The following is a 22,859-nucleotide window of genomic DNA, read 5'->3' on the forward strand; positions in this document are numbered from 1 at the left end:
ACAGTCCACAATTAGGCACTTGCTGATTTTCGGTTTCACAGAGAACCAAACACAAACACTGCAACTGCAGTACTAGTTTGTATGACCTACCCTTTGTAGGAGTCCACAGAACAATATACGAACACTGCACTTGCAGTGTAACCAGGTCTAAATGACCTACAATTTTACAACTTTTATGCAGCTTCTCAGTAGGAACAGCAATACAAGTGGTGGTTCACCACACCTAATCGGCTGATATCCACTTTCTAGGGCAGCCGAACAGTCACTTAGGGTTTAGGGTTCAAAAACAGTCCCTTAGAGAGCTGAATAGAGCAACACACAATCGGAGGGGAAAAAAAATAGCTGAACAGTCCCTACTCAGATTTTAGGACATTAACAGTCCATCGAAAGAGTGCAAGAAGAGAACCATAAACAGAGAAACTTCAGTTCTGTACCCAGGTCACCCGAACTGTGAATAGGCAGTACACTCATGGACCCAGTCTTCTCTGCAGGACAGAACCCTTCTTCGTACATCTGGGATGGTTTTCTACAGTCTTCTTAGCCGAGCAACCCCAGAAAACATGTAGCAGAATCCTTTTCTGCGCTAGGAAGTTGAACAGTCAGCTTTCTTGTAGCAGAACCCTACACGGCAGTGGAGACAAACCGCAGCACTAGAGAATGCTTCCTCTTCCTTGTCTTCGAGCATCAGGACTATAGCTTCTACGCAGCAGTGAAGAGAGACCTCAGCTGGTTGTTTTCCAGGTCTAGTCGGTCCTGCTCTGATACCATGTTGAGCAAAAGAAGAAGAAGAAGTAGAAGAAGAGAGAAGAGGCTGCAGACTTAAGGCCTCAAAAGAACTGCTTCATGTGAGTGAAGCATTTGTATTTATACTATACTGGCTGTACAACACAAGAGGTCTACAAAATTACAAAAATACCCCTACGGGCACTAAACCTGCGTACAGTACATATAATACACCTGTCAACAGAGATGGTAGGTGTTTTTTTTTGCTAGTTTCTGCAGTTGCTCTGAGGGGATTGGTTCTCTGGGGTTGGGACTTGGGAGTTGGTTCTTACATCATCTTATCTGTTACCATACAGAGTAAACATCTTCAGATGGTTATCTGTATGGCCAACCGTTTTGCTCACAATCTAGCAAGAGGTGTCAGAGGGGTTGATTTTTATTGGCAAGCCTTCTTCCTTAGCTTTTGTAGTTTGCTATTGCTTTGTGTCCTGTTCTGGCCAGGTTCTGTAGTTCTCTTATTTGAAGGGAAAATTTTCTGCTTCTACATCTTTTTTTTTTTTTTTTTGCAAATAAAATTTCCACAACCTTTGCTATAGGGAAATGGTAAAGGAATGCAAGCTACTATTGCAAATCTTCCTACTATCTTTTTTGTCCTCCCTATGCTTGCTTGTGTGGTAGAAAGCTAGTTTTAGATACAATTGTGCCTCTCTTTTTGTAAAATTTGACTTAAACATTATGCTTATTTGACAGTTATGGTTGTATATTACATTCTACAGGAACATTTTGTTTTCTGTTACTTTGTATCTTTTGTTTTCTTTTTTGGTCATTGTTTTTACTTCTTTTTTTTGCATCTTGTTTTTTCACAATTATTATAGCAAGGTATTGATGATAGTGTGTTCTTTTCTTAATGCCATTATCTTTAGAAAAACTCCATGATCTTCCAGCTGAAAAAAAAAGAACTTAATGATCCTTTATTGTTTGTGCCACTAACTTCATCCGAAGGTTCATTCTAAGTTTGATACCTTGAATATAATGGATAGGCATGCAGGGGGGATGTTTGCTCCCATATTTTCTGATTCTTGGCTGTAAGTTTAATTTTGATGCCAGTACATTATCCGGTTAACCATGCTCTTACCAAATATCTTCTAAATCATTTAGGTCTTGCATGGTTATTTTGTGTTTGGATCTGCTTCATTATTTTCAGTTTACTGCATAGTATTTGATATCTAATAGACAATTGTAAAATTGTTCTTCAGGGAATTGAAATGCTTTCTCTTGGATCTTTTAAAACTGGTGCTATTCTTCTGGTAAGAACTGGGTGTATTTAATTACATATTTGCAAAGGAGTTTGTTTTCATGAACTGTATGTATGTATATATACATACGTATTCCTTGTTGAGGTTCTTTGTATATGCATTTTGTTGACTATATATTTTATGTTTTAAGAATCTGGACCATTGAATGTGCCAACTAAAACATTGGCTTTGTTAGAAGTGTTAAAAGCATGTTGGGTTTATTTATCTTGTTCAATAGTAGGTGTTTTGAGTTGACTGTTTACTATTTGTTAGAATTATAGTGGGTAGTTATTATAATGAAATAAGTGGGGAATTTTCTCCATTGTTTTTCTCCTTTCTTTCTCCTTTGTTCTCTTATTTCTTCTCTTCTCTCTGCTCTCATTTTTTCATTTGCAGGTTGAGCACCAAATATAAGCATAATCAGGAATGTTCTTAACTTTAAGTGGAACTCCTCCATTGTCCATTTAAAACTATTAAATCAGATATTTATAGTCCCTCTGTCCTTTTAGAGTCTATCATTCAATTTTTGAGTTCTTACCTTGCTTAAAAATTATGTTATGCACTTATGCTTGCATTATAATTTTCTTGGATCCTCTTTTCTTATTTTTACACTTTACAACTTGAATGCATCCTAATCTTTTTTTTTTTTTTTGAGAGAAAGTAATGTAATGATTTATACTAATGCTACACTATATGTATAGCATTTCTCTTTTTCTTTTTTTTTTGATCAATAACACTTTCATTAACTCATCAATAGAAAAATTACATTAGGAAGACAAACACATTTATCTTCCAAGAACAACAAAGAGCCTCAAGAAAAGGAAAAAAAGAAATAAAACACACTATAGTTACAGCTTAGCCCAAAATAGTGAATCCCTTTCTGCCCCTTGTTTAGCTAAACCGTCAGCTATGGAATTACCCGATCTTTTAACCCAACGTATCTTAACTTCCATCTCCTGCACCAGACACTTGAATTTCCTCCTCTCATTATTGTACTTTCATAAGCCATTGTGATCTTTAATCAGCCACCCTATCACCACTTCTGAATCCCCTTCAATTAAGAGTTTCCTGATGTTCAATTCCTTAGCTTTCTGGACTCCTTCCATAACTGCAAAGTTCTCAGCTCTAAGGGAGTCACACACTCCAATTGGGCCTAAGAACATGGCAGAAATGACCCCATTTTCATCCCTAAAAACACCCCCAATCCCCGATTGTCCCGGATTTCCCCTGCTACACCCATCAAAGTTTAGTTTCACGAATCCACCAGGTGGAGGGGTCCAAGCCACACACATTATTGACTTAGTCTGTGTGCAACTTGCAATTTCATCCCACTTTCTCAACATGTCATCCACAGTGTAATCTGTGAAAAGCTCCAAAGATTTCAGCCACTGTACCGCCATAATATGAATGATAGCCCTCAGATCTGCTGCTCCTCTCTGAGCTTCTAAGAATATCCTGGAGTTTCTTTCTTCCCAAAGTGTCCAACATACTGTAGCCCTTAGTCCTCTCCACATTGTCCTTCCCCTTTCTATCCGCCACCTGAACAGAGAAGGGGAAAAAGGCCCTGCAAGTCTGATGGGGGATTCCAACTACATCCAAATAGGGACAGAGCCCATTCCTACATTGACCTCGCAAAATGGCAAGACACCAGTAGGTGAAAACCAGTCTCCCCATCCGCTTTACAAAGAACACACCACTGAGGTGACAAGCAAGTATTGGGTCTCTTCTTTTGGAGTAGATCACCAGTGTTGATTCTTTCCAGATAGGCTTCCCAACAAAAACTGCCAACCCTAGGAGGTATTGCTCTGCACCAAACCTAATCAATAGGAAAAGGGGGGAAGGTAGGACTGGTGGACTGACATAAGACTTTGAAGAAAGAAGCACAAGAAAAAATGCCATTGGGAGAAGGTGTCCAAATTCTAGAATCCTCCCTAGTGGGGTCTAAGACAACGTTATCAAGAATTGCAATAAGGCTCAAAATATTGTCAAAGTCTGAGTCCCTCAAATCCCTTCTTAGACCCAAGTTCCACCCAATCCCAGAAGTGGAAGAGGACGGGGTGGTAAAAGACGAGATTGACTCATTTTTCAAAATAGAAAGCATACAAAGAAGGAAACGATCCTTTAGAGGGGCACTCCCCACCCAGGTTTGTTCCCAAAATTTTATGGAGTTACCGGAATTCAAATCATACCTGATGTTAGGGAAGAAAACTGATAGCAGGTCATGAATGGCTTTCGAAGGAGAATTGCTTGTGGTCCTAGCTCTGATTCCAGCGTCCCGTCCATTATGCTCCATCCCATGAATACTTGCCACTATTCTAGCCCATAGCTTCTCCTTCTCCAAAGGGAATCTCCACAACCACTTTCCCAACATAGTCATATTCCTTCTAATATTCCCAAGCCCCAAACCTCCACATGTCTTACTCCTACAAACTATCTCCCAGCTAACTCTATGATCCCTCTTTTCCTCTCCCGGTTCCCACTGGAAATCTCTCATTAACTTCTCCAATCTATTAGCAACCTTCACTGGGATTTTAAACACCAACAGGAAAAAGATAGGTAAATTAGCAAGCGTGGCCTTAATAAGAGTAATTCTCCCACCGAGAGAGAGGTAGTTCTTTTTCCATGAAACCAATCTTTTTTCAAACCTTTCCACCACTGGGTTCCAAAAGCTCTCTCTCATGGGATTATCACCTAAAGGCAACCCTAAGTAGTTCAAAGGCCACCCCGAGACTTCACACCCCAGCACTTCAGCACTCTCCCTGATCTCTCCCTCCTCCAAATTCACCCCCACAACACAACTTTTCCCAAGGTTAATCTTCAAGTTAGATATTTGCTCAAACAGTTGTATCACTGACTTCAAATTCCTTATAAAGCTCACATTATTGCCTTCACAAAACAGAATCGTGTCGTCAGCAAACTGCAAGTGAGTAAGGGGGGTTTCCACCCTCCCTACTCTCCAGCCTCTAATGATAATATAGCATTTCTCTACACTGATAATATAGTATTTTTGAGAGAAAGTAATAAACGCATCCTGATCTTCTTAACTGTTCTTTTCTCTCTATGATGGTAGGCATTTCTCTACACTTTCTAGTCATTGTTGACCATGTTTCTTATTTGAAGGATGTTGATTCTGATAGATACAAATTGCAAATGTCCTTGAACTTTTATCTATGCATCAGTTTTTCTTACATTTTGTCAGAGGGGGAGTTTTTAATCCCTTTTTCCCTCCTTTATATGCCTTTCTGGGATTTTCTCCCTTGTATATTTCTTTCTTTTTATACCTTAAAAATAATTTCTCCATTTGATAGTTACGTTTACCTTGCATATCTGTAATTACAGGCTGGCCTTTTTGTATATGATATATTTTGGGTCTTCTTTACTCCGGTGATGGTTAGTGTTGCAAAATCTTTTGATGCTCCAATAAAGGTCAGTTCATATTACTTGGCATTGTCATTTGCAATGATCGACAAGTGGGGGTGTTATTGGTTTGCTTTATCTAATTACACTTTCTTGTTCCTTCTTGGTAGCTTTTGTTCCCAACGGCAGATTCTGCACGACCATATTCCATGCTTGGACTTGGTGACATTGTAATTCCTGGTATGACATTCAAGTTTTGTGTTCATTGCTATGCTTTTCCTTTATGTTAGATGTAAATCCCACCTGTAATAATTTGAAATAAAATAGAAAATAGAACAGAAGAAGAGTGAAGATGGAAGAGAGAAACATTGGAGAAAGATGGAAGAAAAGGGAAGGAAGGAAGAGAGAATTCAAACCTCTCTCCAGTGCCCACATTTATGTTCTTCTTTGATTGTAAGAAGGGAACAATTAAATGAATACCCTTAGTATGGCGACTAGCACTAGAAAAAATAATAAAAGAAATAAAACAGGCCCCACCAACCACAGAAATAAAACATGAGCAGAAATCAACAAATAATAATGACTCATGGACCATTCGGCCCATTATCTCTACACTCCCCCTCAAGCTGAGCATAGATATCAATCATGCCCAACTTGCTTAGATAGTACTGTAACTTTGCCTTAGGGGCACCCTTGGTTAGAACATCTACTAACCGAGGCAATGAAAGGAAGACAAATTTCTTTGGAAGCCACTCTTTCTCTTATAAAATGTTGTTATACTTCAATGTGTTTTGTCCTATCATGCTGAATTGGATTGTTAGCTATGTTAATTGTAGCTTGGTTATCATAGTTCAACATCAAGGGCTTATCATATGCAATAGTCTTCTCCTCTAGAAGTGACCTGAGCCATCACAACTCTGAAACTCAATGTGTAATGGCCCTGTACTTTGCCTTAGCTGAAGATCTGGCTACTACTGATTGCTTCTTATTTCTCCGAGACAATGTTCCCCACTACCAAAGCACAATAACCAGATGTGGATCTTCTATCATCAATATTACTAGTCCAATTAGCATTTGTATAAGCCTATAGCTTCATGTGTCCATGCCTAGAGAAGAGACTACCCTTTCTTAGAGTTTCCTTCAAGTAACACAAAAACCATACTACAACAGCCATATGCATGTTAGTTGTAGCTTGGATATCATAGTTCAACATCAAGGGCTTATCATATGCAATAGTTTTCTCCTCTAGAAGTGACCTGAGCCATAACAACTCTGAAACTTAATGCGTCATGGCCATGTACTTTGCCTTAGCTGAAGATTTGGCTACTACTAATTGCTTCTTATTTCTCCGAGACAATGTGCCCCACTACCAAAGCACAATAACCAGATGTGGATCTTCTATCATCAATATTACTAGTCTAATTAGCATTTGTGTAAGCCTATAGCTTCATGTGTCCATGCCTAGAGAAGAGACTACCCTTTCTTAGAGTTTCCTTCAAGTAACACAAAAACCATGCTACCTCAGCCATATGCATGTCTTTGGGGCATGCATAGACTGACTACACTGACAACATATGAGATATCTGGCCATGTCATGCAAAGGTATAATAACTTCCCCTAAACTCTCTGGAACACTCCCTTGTCTATCAAGAGTTCACCATCATTAGCTGAGTGCTTATGGCTAGCATCAATAGGTGTAGAAGAAGGTTTGGCACCAAGTTTCCCAATTTCCGCAACAAGATCTAAGACATACTTTCATTGGGAGATTGTTGGGTTACTGCCCAATACAGGAACCACTTCGAGGGGGTTCACCTTCACAGAGAAGGAAAGAAGAAGAAGAATCATCAAAAGGAAATGTCTCTCGTATGCCTTTCTCCTTCCAAGACCACTATTTATACTATTTTATTACAATCATTATTTATTGATCGGTTCATAACCGATTCTGACTAACTATGTGTAGATTCCAATTGATTAAGCTGATGTGTCCTTCAGCCTCTGTGTGTACACAACACGAATTGGGTGGCGGGCCTGGGTCTCTCCTTCTGCCGTTGGGTGGTTGTCTGCATGAGCCTTCTCCTGGGCCTGAGTCTCAGCTGGGCATGATGGGCCCTACGGGCTCTCAACAATTGCCTCCCCCTAAAGAGCAAAGAGCAACCTTGTCCTCAAGGTTGAAAGCAGGGTACTGTTGTTTGATGTAAGAACAGGATTCCCAAGTTGCATCGTCTATAGGAAATCTAGACCAAGCGGTTAAAACCTCACGTATAGACTTCTTGCCACTTTTGACCCAACGATAATCTAGCACCTGGATGAGGATCAGTTGTGGAGTGCCATCTTCAGAGAACTCAGGAAGGGTGTTGCAGACCTGAGTGCTTTGGTTGAGGCAAGTCTTCAAGAGAGAAACATGAAATATTGGGCATAGTCTGGAGTTGGGGGGAAGGGCCAGTTGATAAGCTACCTCTTCTCGCCACAGTCAGCTGATGGTAGGGCTGCAGTTTCAGACAGACTTGGTCGCCCACTTGGAACTGCACTTCTCTATGCTTTTTGTCATAGTGGCATTTCATCTGAGACTGAGCTCTTCGTAAGTGTTCCTTCAACTACCTTATGATTGCATCCCATTTTGTTAGGTGGGCATCCATCTCCCCAACAACTGAGGACCCCACTTCGTAGGGTAGAATGGACAAAGGCTCCCTCCCATACAATGCTTGGAAGGGGGTCATACTAGCTGATGCATGGAAGGAGGTATTATACCAGATCTCTGCCCAGTGGAGCCATCTTGTCCACTATTTCGGTCTGTCACTGGCGAAACAATGGAGGTAATTGGAAGGGGGTCATACTAGCTGATGCATGGAAGGAGGTATTATACCAGATCTCTGCCCAGTGGAGCCATCTTGTCCACTATTTCGGTCTGTCACTGGCGAAACAATGGAGGTAAGTCTCCAGGGACCGGTTCACCACCTCAGTTTGGCCATCTGTCTGAGGGTGGTAGCTAGTTGAATAGTGTAGTTCAGTCCCTTGGGCCCTGAAATAGTCCCTCCAAAACCTGCTCATAAATGTAGGGTCCCAATCTGTTATAATGGACATCGGGGTGCCATGGAGTTTGGAATATCTTGGATGAAAATCCGAGCCACATGGGAAACTGTATAGGGGAGGAAAAGAGCAGAAAAATGGGCATATTTGGTAAGTCGATCAACAACCACTAAGACAACTCACTTACATTTGAAGTAGGAAGGCCCATAATAAAATCCATGGTGATCTCTTCCCAGACCTAATTGGGTATGGGTAGTGGCTGCAAGAGCCCTGCCGGAGTCTGGCTATTGTATTTTCTCTGTTGACAAACATGGCATGCAGCAATAAATTCTCACACATGTTTCTTCATGCCCAACCAGTAGTAGTGGTTAGAGAGGTGCTTGTAGGTATGTAGGGTTCCCTAGTGCCCTGCAATAGCTGATTGGTGGAATAACTGGAGAAGCTCTTGGCAGTATTCAGAATTTGGGGCGACTGCCAGTCGGCCCTTGTAGAAAAGATCCCCTTTTTAAACACTGTATCCTGGAACGTCAAAAGGGTTCTGGGCCCAAATACCCCTGATATGCCCTAAAGTTGGATCCTGCTGGGCTTCCTGCCTAATTTGGTCCAATAGAGGACAAATGGGCCTGGATACATCCATGGAGAGGAACTCAGTGGTTTGGGAAAGGGCATTGGTGGCCCCAGGCCTGTACTCAATCTGAAAATTGAAGCCCATTAATTTATAAGCCCATCTCTGCTGTTTAGGTGTTAGAACTGATTGATCCAAGAGGTGCTTGAGGCTCTGTTGCCCTCCACTTCATGACACGATGACCATCAATTCTTTTTCATAAGTAGACTTAGTTTGGGCCTGGGGTGAGAGGGCCTTGCTGTAGAATGTTATGGGCTGGCTGTCTTGCATCAAAACTACCCCTAGACCCGTCCCCGATACATTGGCTTCGACAATAAAGGTCTTGGTGAAGTTAGGCAATGACAAAATAGGGGGAGTAGACAACAGTCTTGAGGGCTTCAAAGGGGCCTGTTCGACTGAGTCGTCCCATTGAAATCCATTGGTTTTTGAGTAGTCGGATCAGTGGAGCAGCAATCTGGCCATACCCCTTTATAAAGCGACGATAGTATCCAGTTAACCCTAGGAAACCTCTAAGGTTTTTAACTGAATTGGGCCTGGCCCACCCATGTCACCATTACTGAGGTCTTTTTTGGGTCAGTCGTGACCCTTCCCTGTTCCACGATGTGGCCCAAATAATGCATTCGTGTTTGCCTAAAAGAGCACTTAGATTCTTTGGCAAACAGATGGTGTGCCTTCGTCACTTCAAATGTAAGCCAGAGATGATTCAAATGGGAATCCCAATCTGAACTATAAACCAAGATATCATCGAAGAAGACCAAAACAAATTGACGGAGATATGGTTTGAAGACTTCGTTCATTAGAGCTTGAAAGGTGGACGGTGCATTGGAGAGCCCAAAGGGCATGACCAGAAATTCGTAATTTCCCTTGTGGGTCCAGAAAGCAGTTTTATGGACGTCATTAAGGTGTACCCTTATGTCCTTATCTGGTGGTATCTTGACCTTAGGTCCAACTTAGAGAAGACATTGGCTAACCCTATCTCATCCAACAACTCATCAATCACAGGTATTGGGAATCAGTCCTTGATTGTGATTTTGTTCAAGCCCTATAATCTACAAAAAACTGCTGTGATCCTCCTTTTTCTTCATTAAGAGTACTGGAGCTTAGTATGGGTTGGTGATGGGCTGTATTTATTTCTTTTCAAGCATCTCCTTCACTATTTTCCTTTCTCGGTTTTCTGGAAATGGGGGTATCGGTAGGGGCCCCTGGCTGTTTTGGGATTTTGTGATTGGAGAGTCTGGTTGGTGGCGATTCAGAAGGTTCTTGAAAGATGAAGGCATAGGTCTGCAGTAACTAGGTTAAGGCATGTCAGTTTATATAGTTTTTCAAATCTGAAGTGGGGGAGGTTAACTCAGGTCCTGTTGGGCCGAGGCATAGGTACATAATGACAGGGTTCCCTTCAATTTGGCATGTCCTTAATATGGGCCCATACTCCTCAGCCTGGGTACCTTTTTCTAGTTCCAACTAGCTTATAATTTCGGGGGGCGATTGAAAACTCCATGGTCATTCGAGCCTAGTTACAAACGACCTGGCCCAACTGACTTAACCACTGGATGCCCAGGACAATGTAAGCCCTGCTGAAACCCAGTGGTTGTAGGGCCACTGTGAGTTCTTGCCCTTGAGCCTTCAGCTTAATGCGTTTGCACAGTCCTTCACAAACCACAGTGGAGATGACTGCCATTTGCCACATGCATCTTGAAAGGTTTTATGGGTTGCATCGCCAACCCTAGCTGTTTGGTGAGGGTTTTATGGGAGATGACTCCCATTGTCCACCAGTATGATCACATTTCAGCCCTCAATATGCCCTTTAAGCTTCATGGTTTGGGGGGAAGCTTGTCCGGTTAGGGCATGAAGTGAGATCTTGAGAGGGGTTGTAAGTTTTGGGTTCAGTGAGCTCAATCAAGTCAAGCTGCCCCTCTTCCTGGCCCAGCTTGGTCTCATCATTGTCCTCAGCCTGAAGCAGGAATACCTGTTGTATTTTACAGCGATGCCCCAGTGCGAACTTCTCATCGCACGTGTAGCAGAGTCCCTTCTCACATCTGGTTTGCATTTCAGCCTAGGTGTGTTTCTTATAAGGAAAACTGGGGTTGGGTCCTAGCCCTGTGTAAGTTTGGGCTGCAAGGGTCCATTAGGCTTGGGCTGGTTCATGTCACCCCTTTTTGTTGGGGTGGGTAGATGGGGAGCCGGGTTTCATGTAACCTTCTTCAAGCGGTCCAACCGCTCCTCATGAATGCAAGCGAGGCCAGCAGCAACTGCCATTGTCGCTGGGTGCCGTGTCTTAACTTCCGATCGGATTTCATCTCGCAGACCTGCAATGAAACATCCAACGAGAGCCCTCTCAGTCGAGTCGTGGACATGGGTGGCCAACTTTTCAAACTCGTTCTGGTATTCTAGAACAGTTCCCGTTTGCTTAATCTTAATAAGATTCTCCTCTAGGTTGTCGTAACTAGTGACACCAAATCTTTGGTACACTGCCTCTGAGATTTCCCGTTTGTATCTTATGTTTTATTAGACTGGGTGTCCCATCACTAATCAGGGGCATCCTGGTCCTTTCATGTAAATTATGTATTGCTCTTATATTAGTGAACAGGGCCGGCTGATGAACAGTGCCCATTCGAACACATCAGACTCTCCTCTCTTCTTCTTCCTCTTCTTCTTCTTCTCAGCTCTTTCAACAGGTTCAGTTCGGCAAACATGGTATTAGAGCTCTAGGTCTGGTCATAGAACACCTCTCTCGCCTGGTTACAGCAGCTGTCTCGCACTCCTCTCTCTATCTTGGTACTGCAAAGAAACCCTAGGTCTAGTCGTAGAACACAGCAGAACCTATACCTAGGGTTTCCCTTGGTTGTAGGGCCCAAGGGGAGTTAGTCCCAGTAGCTGATGCCCTAAGAGATACATAGAGCAAGGTGTAGCCATTCGGCTAAGTGAAATCTGTGTAAAACAGATCTAGAAGAGAGGACTGATTTCAGCAGTCCTAGAGCAGTTCGTGGGTGAAGGTTAACCTGCGATAGCAGTGATTGGTGTGTGGTAGAAGCCACAACAGCTAGGTCAGGGTTGCAGCAACAGTGGCCAAACACAGCAGAGTTTTTTTTTTTTTTTTGGTTCGGTACTTCAACTGTAAGTGGCAGCTTGCGACAGCAGTGAGTGGAGCAGTACAGCAGAGTGGGAAGGGTATTACAGCCTTAAAACAGACCCTCAGGTCTGAGATTACAGTGCTGCAAGGTCCGGAAATCTGAAGAGGTTTCACATAACCTGTGTGACAGCTTTGGTACTCTTGCAAATCGGAGAAGATGTCTTCCATATCTGGGGAAGTTTCTTCTAGAGATATTAGGACTAGTGGGAGGTCTCCTAATCTGGAGAACCCTAATTTGCACAGCCTACAGATAACAAGTGTGTTACTTGATGAATACAACTTTAGGGAATGGTCTGTTTTGGCCATGCTCTTTATCACATCCTGGGATCTTACAGGCTATTTGGACGGGCAGAAGAAAGAACTCGAAATAGGGAGTGCTGAATATGTTGTTTGGAGAAGAGAGAATGCTACAGTCATGTCATGGTTGCTTGCTTCAATGACTCCTAGGGTAGCTAGGACGGTTCAACACTTCTCCACAGCTGCCAAGATATGGGAGAAGGTGTCTAAGACCTATTGGCAGAAAAAGAATAATGCCCGAATCTATAGATTGAATCAAGATATTGCTGCCCTGAAGCAGGGAGACATGAGTGTTGCTACATACTTTGCTACATTAGAAGGATTTTGGGAAGAGCTGGATCACCACCTCATCATAGACTGGGAGAATGTCAGAGATAAGGAGAAACACGACAAACAAGTTGAAGAGGGTAGATCATTCAAATTTTTGGCTGGCCTAGATCCGGTATATGAGAACATAAGGTCCCAAATTCTGGGAAGAGATGAGATGCCTGATCTACATCATGTCTACTATCTTGTGAGAAATGAAGAGGTGAGAAGAAAGGAGATGCAAGTTGATGCCTAGACTAAACCAGTAGAGCAGTCTATAGAACATTCAGCTTTCATTTCTACAAGCCAAAGGGGGAACAAGTTCTCTGACAAGAGACACCTGAGGTGTACTCACTGTGGGGGAAAAAAACATGTGAAAGAGAACTGTTGGGTTCTCTACCCTCATTTGAAACCAACAGCATTGAGGAAAGAGAAGAAGCACCAGAAGGGCCATTTGGCAAGTGGGAACCTAGCAGCAAGTCACAGTGATGGAGGTTCCAAACACTCATCCACAGTTGCTTCGTCTTCTTCGGGACAGACTACCAGTTCCCAAGGACATGGGCCTATGGATTTCACAGCTGATGAGGTAGAGGTGCTTAGCCGGGCACTGGCCCGCCTAAGGACAAATTCTCTTGCTTCCACCTCCCTTGCCAGATCAGGTATTGTTTCAGCCTTTAGTGCAACTAGTTCCATTGATCTAGCCTCTTGGATTATTGATTCCGGTGCAATTGACCACATGACTCACATGTTTTCATTATTCTCTTCCTATCATTTAATGTCTGGTCAAGACAAGATGAAGGTTGCTGATGGTTCCCTCTCTACCATATCTGGGAAAGGAGTGGTTGACCTAAGCAAGGACATCTCCCTCAAATCTGTCTTACATGTTCCCAATCTCTCTTCAAATCTTTTATCTGTTTCAAAACTTACCAAGAACTTGAATTGTAGCGTAACCTTTTTTCCTACCCATTGTGTTTTTCAGGACAGTTTGACGAAGAGACGATTGGGAGCGGTCATGAGCGAGGAGGCCTCTACTACCTGGATGCAGACATCAGTTCAGCCCTTCAAACATCTACTACTAGTGGTCAATCTAATGTGGAGTCATTATCTAAGCTGCACCTGTGGCATGCTAGACCAGGTCATTTACAGTTCTGGTCATTGTAAATGTTGTTTCCAGAATTGTTTCAAGGTGTGTCAAGTCAAAAGTTAGTCTGTGAAGTTTGTCAATTATCAAAACTGTGTAGAACTGTGTACTCGACTTCTAGTAATGAAATTCAAGCACCTTTTGACTTAGTGCATTCTGATGTTTGGGGTCCTTCTCTCATTGTTTCTGTGGATGGCTATCGATACTTTGTTAGTTTTATTGACCACTATTCTTGATGCACATGGATCTACTTATTAAAGACACGAGATGAAGTGCCGCGGGTAACCATGGCATTTTGCAAAATGATTGAAACACAATTTGGCAAGAAAATCAAGCAATTCAGGTCATATAATGCTGCTGAATATTTCAAAAGATCCTTAAACTTGTTTATGGAGGATGCGGGAATGATTCACCAGTCATCTTGTGCTAGTACCCCCCAATAGAATGGGGTTGCTGAGCGCAAGAATAGACACTTATTGGAGACTGCACGAGCTTTATTATTTCAGCACAAGGTTCCAAAAGGCTATTGGTCTCAGACAATCCTCACTGCATCATATTTGATAAACCGAATGCCATCTAAGGTCTTGGGAATGAAGACTCCATTTTCGGTTCTTTGCCCTCATCTCCCTGCTTTTTTCTCTTCCACCGAGGGTCTTTGGGTGTGTATGTTTCATACATGTCAAGGATCCAAAGAAGACAAAACTGGATCCTCGAGCTACAAAGGGAATATTCTTGGGTTATTCTCCTACTTAGAAGGGATACAAGTTGTTGGAAAACGTGGGGTTACTGGTGCAGATCTATATTTGGTAGTTGTGTAAAAATAGAATTGTATATATTCCTAGGATCGTGGAAGGATTGATTTAGAAAGTTTTTCTTTCTATTCTTGTACTTTCTATTTTCTTTTCTTTCCATTTTTCTACTTTCTATTTTCTTTTCTTTTTATTTTTTTTCTCTTCTTTCTATTTATTGCAGCAGCTTACTGTATAAATATGCCGATTGGCAATAGAATGAAATACATCAGTATTCTATCATTCCAAAACATAGTATCAGAGCTCTAGGTTTGTCAACCTTGAGATTTTTTTCGGCCTTCATTGCCAGTTTTTCGTGTTTTTCTCTTATGGCCTTCAGTGTTGATCTGTAACCAGAAGTGTTCCTTTATTCTCCTTTGTTCCGGCCAGTTCTTCCCTCCTTTATTCTCCTTTCCTGCTGGCCTTATTTTTCCTCCATTAACAATGTCCGACATGACTGCAACAAGTGCTCCCGTCCAAACCGATGAAGGAGCAACAAATTCTCATCCTCACACTGGTGATTTGCTGAATATTCAGACAACATATAGACTGAATGGCCAGAACTACTTGAAGTGGTCACAACTAGTGCGTACCTATTTGAAGGGAAAAGGAAAAATTAGTGGTCACAACTAGTGCGTACCTATTTGAAGGGAAAAGGAAAAATTAGTCACCTTCTTGGAACAGGGCCAAAGTTGGGCGAGCCAAATTTTGATGCTTGGGACGAAGAGGACTCCATGATTATGTCATGGTTGTGGAGTTCAATGACACCCGAGATCAGTGATACTTGTATGTTTCTTCCCTCTGCAAAGGCTATTTGGGATGCTGTCCGACAAACCTATTCCAAAGCCCATGACGCTGCTCGTGTCTATGAGGTCAAAGTGAAGACAGTGGCGGCCAAACAAGGTAGCAGAAGTGTTACAGAGTATGCAAATCTGTTGCAAAATTTATGGCATGAGCTTGATCATTATCGGGTTCTTGAGACAAAGTGCCCTGATGATGTTGTGATCTTGAAGAATTTTATTGAAAGAGATAGGGTGTATGATTTTTTGGTCGAACTGAATGTTGAATTCGATCAGGTCCGAATACAAATTCTTGGCAAAGAAGAAGTGCCTCCATTGAATGAAGTCATAGCCCTTGTCAGAGCTGAGGAAAGCCGCCATGGAATCATGCTTGAGCCTAAAGATCCCGAAGGCTCAGCCATGGTGGCAAGGGGAGGAAGTTACAGTGGTTCAAAGGGTGAGAACAATCACAACTTGGCTCGTGACACAACTACCTGTGACTCTAACGATAACCTCTGGTGCACCTATTGCAAGAAGCCCAGGCACACAAAAGATCGGTGCTAGAAACTTCATGGGAAACCTCCCACATCCTTCAAGGAATGGGAAAATCGAGGAGTTTCAAAAGGAGTTCAACAGACCCATAATGTCTCCACAACCCCGCAGCAAAAACACTCAAGTCAGGGACCATTTAATGATGAAGAAATTGAAAGGCTAAGGAGCTTCCTGAAATCCATGAAACCAGGAAGTGGTTCTACCTCTCTTGCTCTCTCAGGTGAGTCTTTATCTCTAGGATTACATGCATTGGCTAGTGTTTTTCCATGGATTCTTGATTCTGGAGCTATTGACCACATGACACCCTCTTCACTACATTTTCTCACTTATACACCCTGTCCTAGTAATAGAAAAATTTCTATTGCTGATGGTTCTTTCACCACAATGGCAGGGATTGGGCATATTCAAATTACTCCATCCCTATTGCTTAAAAATGTGCTTCATGTTCCTAAGTTATCCACTAGCCTTATTTCTATACATAAACTCACCCAGGATGTGAACTGCAATGTTGTGTTCTTTCCTTCTTACTGTGTATTTCAGGACCGGGTTTCGGGGAAGAAGATTGGACTTGCTAAGGAAAGGGATGGACTCTACTACCTTGAAGCAACCAGCAAACCATCTCACACTGTTTTGCATGTCACACACGAGTCATTCTTATTTACCTCCAATAAAGATTTAATTCGGCGTCATCACTTCCGTTTTGGTCATCCTTCATTTCCTGTTTTAAAAGCAATGCTTCATTCCTTGTTTAAAGGAATTGATGTTGAAACCTTTCATTATGATGTTTGTGAACTTGCTAAGCACAAAAGGGTTTCTTTCCCAATCAGCAATAAAAGATCTTCAACTCCTTTTTATTTGATTCATTCGGATATATGGGGCCCTTCTCAAATTCCCAACATTACTGGTTCTAAATGGTTTGTCACCTTTATTGACGATTGCACTAGGGTCACATGGATCTTTCTTCTTAAGTCTAAATCTGATGTGGGTACGATTCTTCCCAACTTTCATAACATGGTCCAAACTCAGTTTGGTGTGAGAATTAAAAGGTTTCGATCTGATAATGCTACAGATTATTTTAATCAGAATTTGTCCCCATTTTTTCAGAAAGAAGGCATTGTGCATGAATCCTCCTGTGTTAACACTCCCCAACAGAATGGGATAGCTGAGAGGAAAAATGGCCATCTTTTGCAAACCACCCGAGCCTTTCTCTTTCAAAACCAGGTGCCAAAACAATATTGGGGGGAAGCTGTCCTTACTGCTGCATACACCATAAATAGACTACCTTCTAAAGTTCTTGACAACCGAAGCCCAATACAAGTCCTTTCTCAATTCTACCATGATATTCAAACCTCAAATAATCTCACACCAAGAATTTTTGGCTGCACTGCCTTTGTTCATGTCCATAATAAGGGAAAATTGGATCCACGAGCAATCAGGTGTGTCTTCTTAGGATATTCCCCAACTCAGAAAGGTTATAAATGTTATCATCCAGCCACCAGGAAATTCTACACCTCCATCGATGTCACATTTGAGGAGGGACAATCCTTTTTCACTCAACCTTATCTTCAGGGGGAGCTCTCATTAACGGAAGATAAGGCTTCGGATCTACTCTCCTTAGATGTATTACCCTCCTCACAGTCATCCAACCGTCAAGAATCACATCCCTCTGAGTCACAATCCTCTGAGCCCCACATTCCCGAGTCTCAACAAGAGTCAAACAACCCGACCATTGAACCAAATTTAGACACTGTTAACCCCACCAATGATGTGCAAGATGATGTGAGATATATGCAGGTTTACTCTAGGAGAAGAAATCCAGATCCTCAACTTGTGCAAGTCCAAGATTCAACTCCTAATTCTGGAACTGAGGGATATGCAGAACCTAAACCTACACCTTCACAGTCTGAGTATGACCTACTTATTGCACCTTCACAGTCTGAGTATGACCTACCTTTAGCCAAATATGTGTTGTTTCAAAGATTCTCTAAATCCCATAAAAGTTTGCTAGCCAGCCTTAACACCATTCCAATTCCTAATACTCTAGCCGAGGCACTTTCTAATAAGGAGTGGAGAAAAGCCATGAGAATGGAAATGGAGGCACCAGAAAAGAACAACACATGGGAAGTTGTGGATCTACCAAGAAACAAGAAGACTGTAGGTTGTAAATGGGTGTTCACAATTAAGTTCAAATCTGATGGGTCGTTAGAAAGGTACAAAGCACGACTGGTAGCCAAGGGATATACACAGACTTATGGGGTAGATTATCAGGAAACTTTTGCCCTAGTAGCTAAAATGAATACAGTAAGGGTGTTGCTGTCTTTGGCTGCTAACTATAATTGGGATTTGCAACAGTTTGATGTAAAGAATGCATTTCTCCATGGTGATCTAGAAGAGGAGATATACATGGACGTTCCACCGGGTTTTGGAGAAGGCATTAAGGGGAACGAAGTTTGTAGGTTGAAGAAAGCACTATACGGCCTCAAACAATCTCAAAGAGCATGGTTTGGAAGGTTTACAAAGGTGATGCTTAGTATAGGTTACAAGAAAAGTCAAGGTGACCACACATTGTTTATCAAACACAGCCTCAGGGGGAGTTACTGCACTATTAGTCTATGTGGACGATATAATCGTTACTGGGAATGATAAAAAGGAGAAGGAAGCATTGAAAAACTGCCTTTCTAGAGAATTTGGGATAAAAGACTTGGGGAGACTAAAGTATTTTCTCGGAATTGAAGTTGCACATTCTAAACAAGGCATCTTTATCTCTCAACAAAAGTATGTTGTTGATCTTTTGAGAGAAACAAGAAATATGGCATGTATACCAGCTTCCACACCTATAGATCCCAATCATAAACTTGGAGAAGCCAGCGAGAATGCAAGTGTAGACAAGGAGATGTTCCAAAGACTGGTTGGAAAACTCATTTATCTTGCACATACACGGCCAGATATTGCATACGCTATAAGTGTAATAAGTCAGTTTATGCATAATCCTATAGAAGTTCATCTGCAGGCTGCTCATCGAATTCTGCACTATTTGAAAGCCAATCCAGGAAAAGGAATTTTATTCCGAAGAAATGGGGGACTGGCTCTTGAAGCATATACAGATGCCGATTATGCAGGATCTCTAGTAGATAGATGGTCCACTTCTGGTTACTATACCTTCTTGGGAGGAAACTTAGTCACTTGGAGGAGTAAGAAGCAAAATGTAGTGGCTCGATCAAGTGCAGAGGCAGAATTCAGGGCTATGGCACAAGGAGTGTGTGAATTACTCTGGTTGAAGATAATTTTAGAAGACCTGAAGATTCCACGAGAAGAGCCTATGAAACTATATTGTGATAACAAGTCAGCCATCAATATTGCTCACAATCCTGTTCAACATGACAGAACGAAGCACGTTGAAATTGACCGACACTTTATAAAAGAGAAACTGGACAACAAGTTGATTTGCACTCCCTATGTGTCTACAAAAGGACAACTGGCCGATGTACTTACTAAAGGGCTCAATAGTACAGACTTTCGAAGAATTATAGCCATGCTGGGAATGGAGGATCTCTATTCATCATCTTGAGGGGGAGTGTTGGAAAACGTGGGGTTACTGGTGTAGATCTATATTTGGTAGTTGTGTAAAAATAGAATTGTATATATTCCTAGGATTGTGGAAGGATTGATTTAGAAAGTTTTTCTTTCTATTTCTTTCTTTCTATTCTTGTACTTTCTATTTTCTTTTCTTTCTATTTTTCTACCATTTCAAAACACAAGTGTTATGATCCAGTCACCAAGAAAAGATATGTCACAAAAGATGTGGTGTTCTTTGAGTCTCAATCCTACTTTCAATCTTCCTCGGATCCTCTTCAGGGGGAGACTAGTAGGATGGAAGAGGACCCTTTGGTTGATTCTTCTATTCCCCATTTCTTTGTGCCCCTCTCTGCTTCGGATCTTCCATCTTCTCCTCTTGACCCTCCTAGTTGTGGTATCCCAGGTGAATCTTGTGAGGCTCCCATTGGTCCAACTACTACTAGTGATGTGGAAAATGTTACTAAAGGCTCCAATAGACAACAGAAAGATATCAGAGTTACCTAAACTAGAAGGAAGAAGAGCTCTCCAACTCATGACAGCAACCAATTGGACTCGGATCAACCTGTCTCAGTAACTCAAGGTAATCCTATCAATTCCTCTGACTTGGATCTTCCAATTGCACTTCGTAAATCTACTCGTTCTTATACTATCAGATACCCTATTGCGGATTTTGTGTCTTACTCACACTTGTCCCCTAGTTATTGTTCTTTTGTGTCTGCTCTCTCTTCTGTGCATGTTCCTACTAGGTACTCTGAGGCTGTGTCTGACCCAAGGTGGAAAGAGGCTATGAATGAAGAAATGAAGGCCTTGATGAAAGCAGGGACTTGGGAACTAGTAGATCTACCAAAAGAGAAAGGTACTGTTGGATGCAAGTGGGTGTTCACCGTGAAGCATAGGGAGGACGGGTCCATTGAAAGATACAAGGCTAGACTCGTGGCAAAGGGGTTTACTCAAAAGGAAGGAGTTGACTTCAAAGAAACATTTGCTCCCGTAGCAAAACTTAACACTATCAGAGTCCTACTCTCATTAGCTGCAAACTTCTCGTGGGAGCTTCATTAGCTGGATGTGAAGAATGCTTTTTTAAATGGTGATCTACATGAGGAGGTATTCATGGATCCTCCACCAGGTTATGAATTTGGTAGAAAAGTGTGTAGACTGAGAAAGGGACCATATGGCCTTAAACAGTCCCCTCATGCCTAGTTTGAGAAGCTATGTGGAGCCATGAAGAAAGGTGGTTATACTCAAAGCGGGGCAGATCATACTCTATTTATAAAGAAGAGGAATGGGAAACTTACTGCTCTTATCGTCTATGTAGATGATATGGTAATTACTGGGGATGATAAGGAGGAGATCAACAGACTGAAGGAGGTCCTAGCTGCTGAATTTGAAATCAAAGACTAGGGTCAACTGAGGTACTTCCTAGGGATTGAAGTTGCTAGATCCAAAGAGGGCATCTATATATGTCAACGGAAATACATCCTTGACCTTCTACAAGAGACAGGCATGTTGGGGTGCAGGCCATCAGATACTCAGTAGAAATCTGCTGAATTAAAAAATATGAAAGAAAGTAGTTTCTTGAAGAGAGAAGGAAGAGATAGGGAGAAGAAGAGAGTTTGAAAGAGAAGAGAGCAATAATGCTGGCCGCCCCCCTCACTTATTATTTATACTAAAATAATAGAACAGTACAAAGACAACTATGCCCTCATAGGGCAGCAAAACATAAAACAGCATATGTAACCTTCAAAAAACATAATAAAATTTGGACTCACATAACTGCTGTGGTCCCTACCTCCTATCTAACAACTAACATAAACATCTACTTAGAAAAAACATCATAAAACTAATTAATCTTCAACACTCCCCCTCAAGTTGGGAGTAAATGTCACACATTCCCAACTTGTGTAGATCATGTTCAAGCTTGTTCCTTTCCACCCCTTTAGTGAGAACATCAGCCAACTGCAACTCTGAAGAGACATACGGCAAACAAACTTCTCCGGTTGTCACCCTTTCTCTTATAAAGTGTCCATCAACTTCAATGTGTTTTGTCCTATTATGTTGAATTGGATTGTGAGCAATATTGATTGCAGCCTGATTGTCACAGTATAACATCATAGGTTCTTCTGCTTTCACCCCAATCTCACTCAAAAGAGATCTAACCCAAAGAAGTTCTGAGACACCATGAGCCGTGGATCTATACTCAGCCTCTGCACTCGACCTTGCCACAACCGCCTGTTTCTTACTCTTCTAGGAGATCAAGTTTCCACCTACAAAGGTGCACACTCCTGATATAGACCTCCTGTCATCTAAGCATCTTGCCCAGTCTGCATCTGTATAGGATTCTAGCTTCAGATTCTCATGATTTGAGAAAAGAATACCTCTGCCAGGGTGTTTTTTCAGATATGCAAGTATTCTCTCAATAGCTTTCCAGTGCTGAACCCGAGGTGCATGCATGTACTGACTCACAACACTGACAGCATAAGAAATATCTGGTCGTGTCATACACAGATACAATAGTCAGCCCACCATTCTTTGATATCTCCCCACATCCTTTACCAACTCACCATCCACACCATTATTCTGTGATTTGGATCAATAGGAGTGTCTGCTGGTTTGGTCCCCAGCTTCCCAGTCTCTCGTAGTAGGTCAAGTACATACTTTCTCTATGAAATGAAGATCTCGTGCTTGAATCTTGCAACTTCAATCCCTAAGAAGTATTTGAGCTCACCAAGATCTTTGATCTCAAATTCTTGCTGCAATGATTTTTTGAGATCATTAATCTCTTCTAGATCATTTCCTGTCACCACTATTATCATCCACATACACAATCAGAACTAACACCAAAGCATCTCTCCTCTTCACAAAGAGGGTGTGATCAAACTGTGTTTGTGTGTATCCAAAACGGATGAGTGCCCCTCTGAACCTCTCAAACCAAGCCCTAGGTGACTGTTTCAGTCCATACAGAGATTTTTTGAGTCTGCACACCTTTCCTTTATCAACATTTTCATAAAAGCCCGCTGGAATGTCCATATATACCTCCTCCTGTAAGTCACCATTGAGAAAGACATTCTTGACATCAAGTTGGAATAAGGGCCATGAATAGGTGGCTGCTAGAGATAAAAGAATACGAACTGAACTCATCTTAGCTACTGGTGCAAAGGTTTCCAGATAATCAACACCATAGGTCTGAGTATACCCTTTTGCTACCAACCTTGCCTTGTACCTCTCTATCTTGCCATCAGCCTTATACTTCACTGTGAATACCC

The 22,859-nt window shown here is 41.9% G+C and overlaps 1 protein-coding gene across 4 annotated transcripts in view; it reads left to right on the forward strand.

Moving 5' to 3' along the window:
* Positions 1-22,859, forward strand: part of LOC104606046 (signal peptide peptidase-like) — a 55,253-nt gene that overhangs the window by 16,945 nt on the left and 15,449 nt on the right. For all 4 annotated transcript variants that reach the window (XM_010271077.3, XM_019199232.2, XM_088897378.1 and 1 more), the window contains 3 exons: positions 1,980-2,030; positions 5,358-5,444; positions 5,546-5,615. In XM_010271077.3, the coding sequence (XP_010269379.2) occupies positions 1,980-2,030; positions 5,358-5,444; positions 5,546-5,615 (208 nt within the window). The remainder of the gene's footprint in view (positions 1-1,979; positions 2,031-5,357; positions 5,445-5,545; positions 5,616-22,859) is intronic.

Source organism: Nelumbo nucifera, chromosome 2 (genome assembly GCF_055504915.1).
Source record: "Nelumbo nucifera cultivar China Antique chromosome 2, China Antique-T2T, whole genome shotgun sequence".
Lineage (NCBI taxonomy): Eukaryota > Viridiplantae > Streptophyta > Magnoliopsida > Proteales > Nelumbonaceae > Nelumbo > Nelumbo nucifera.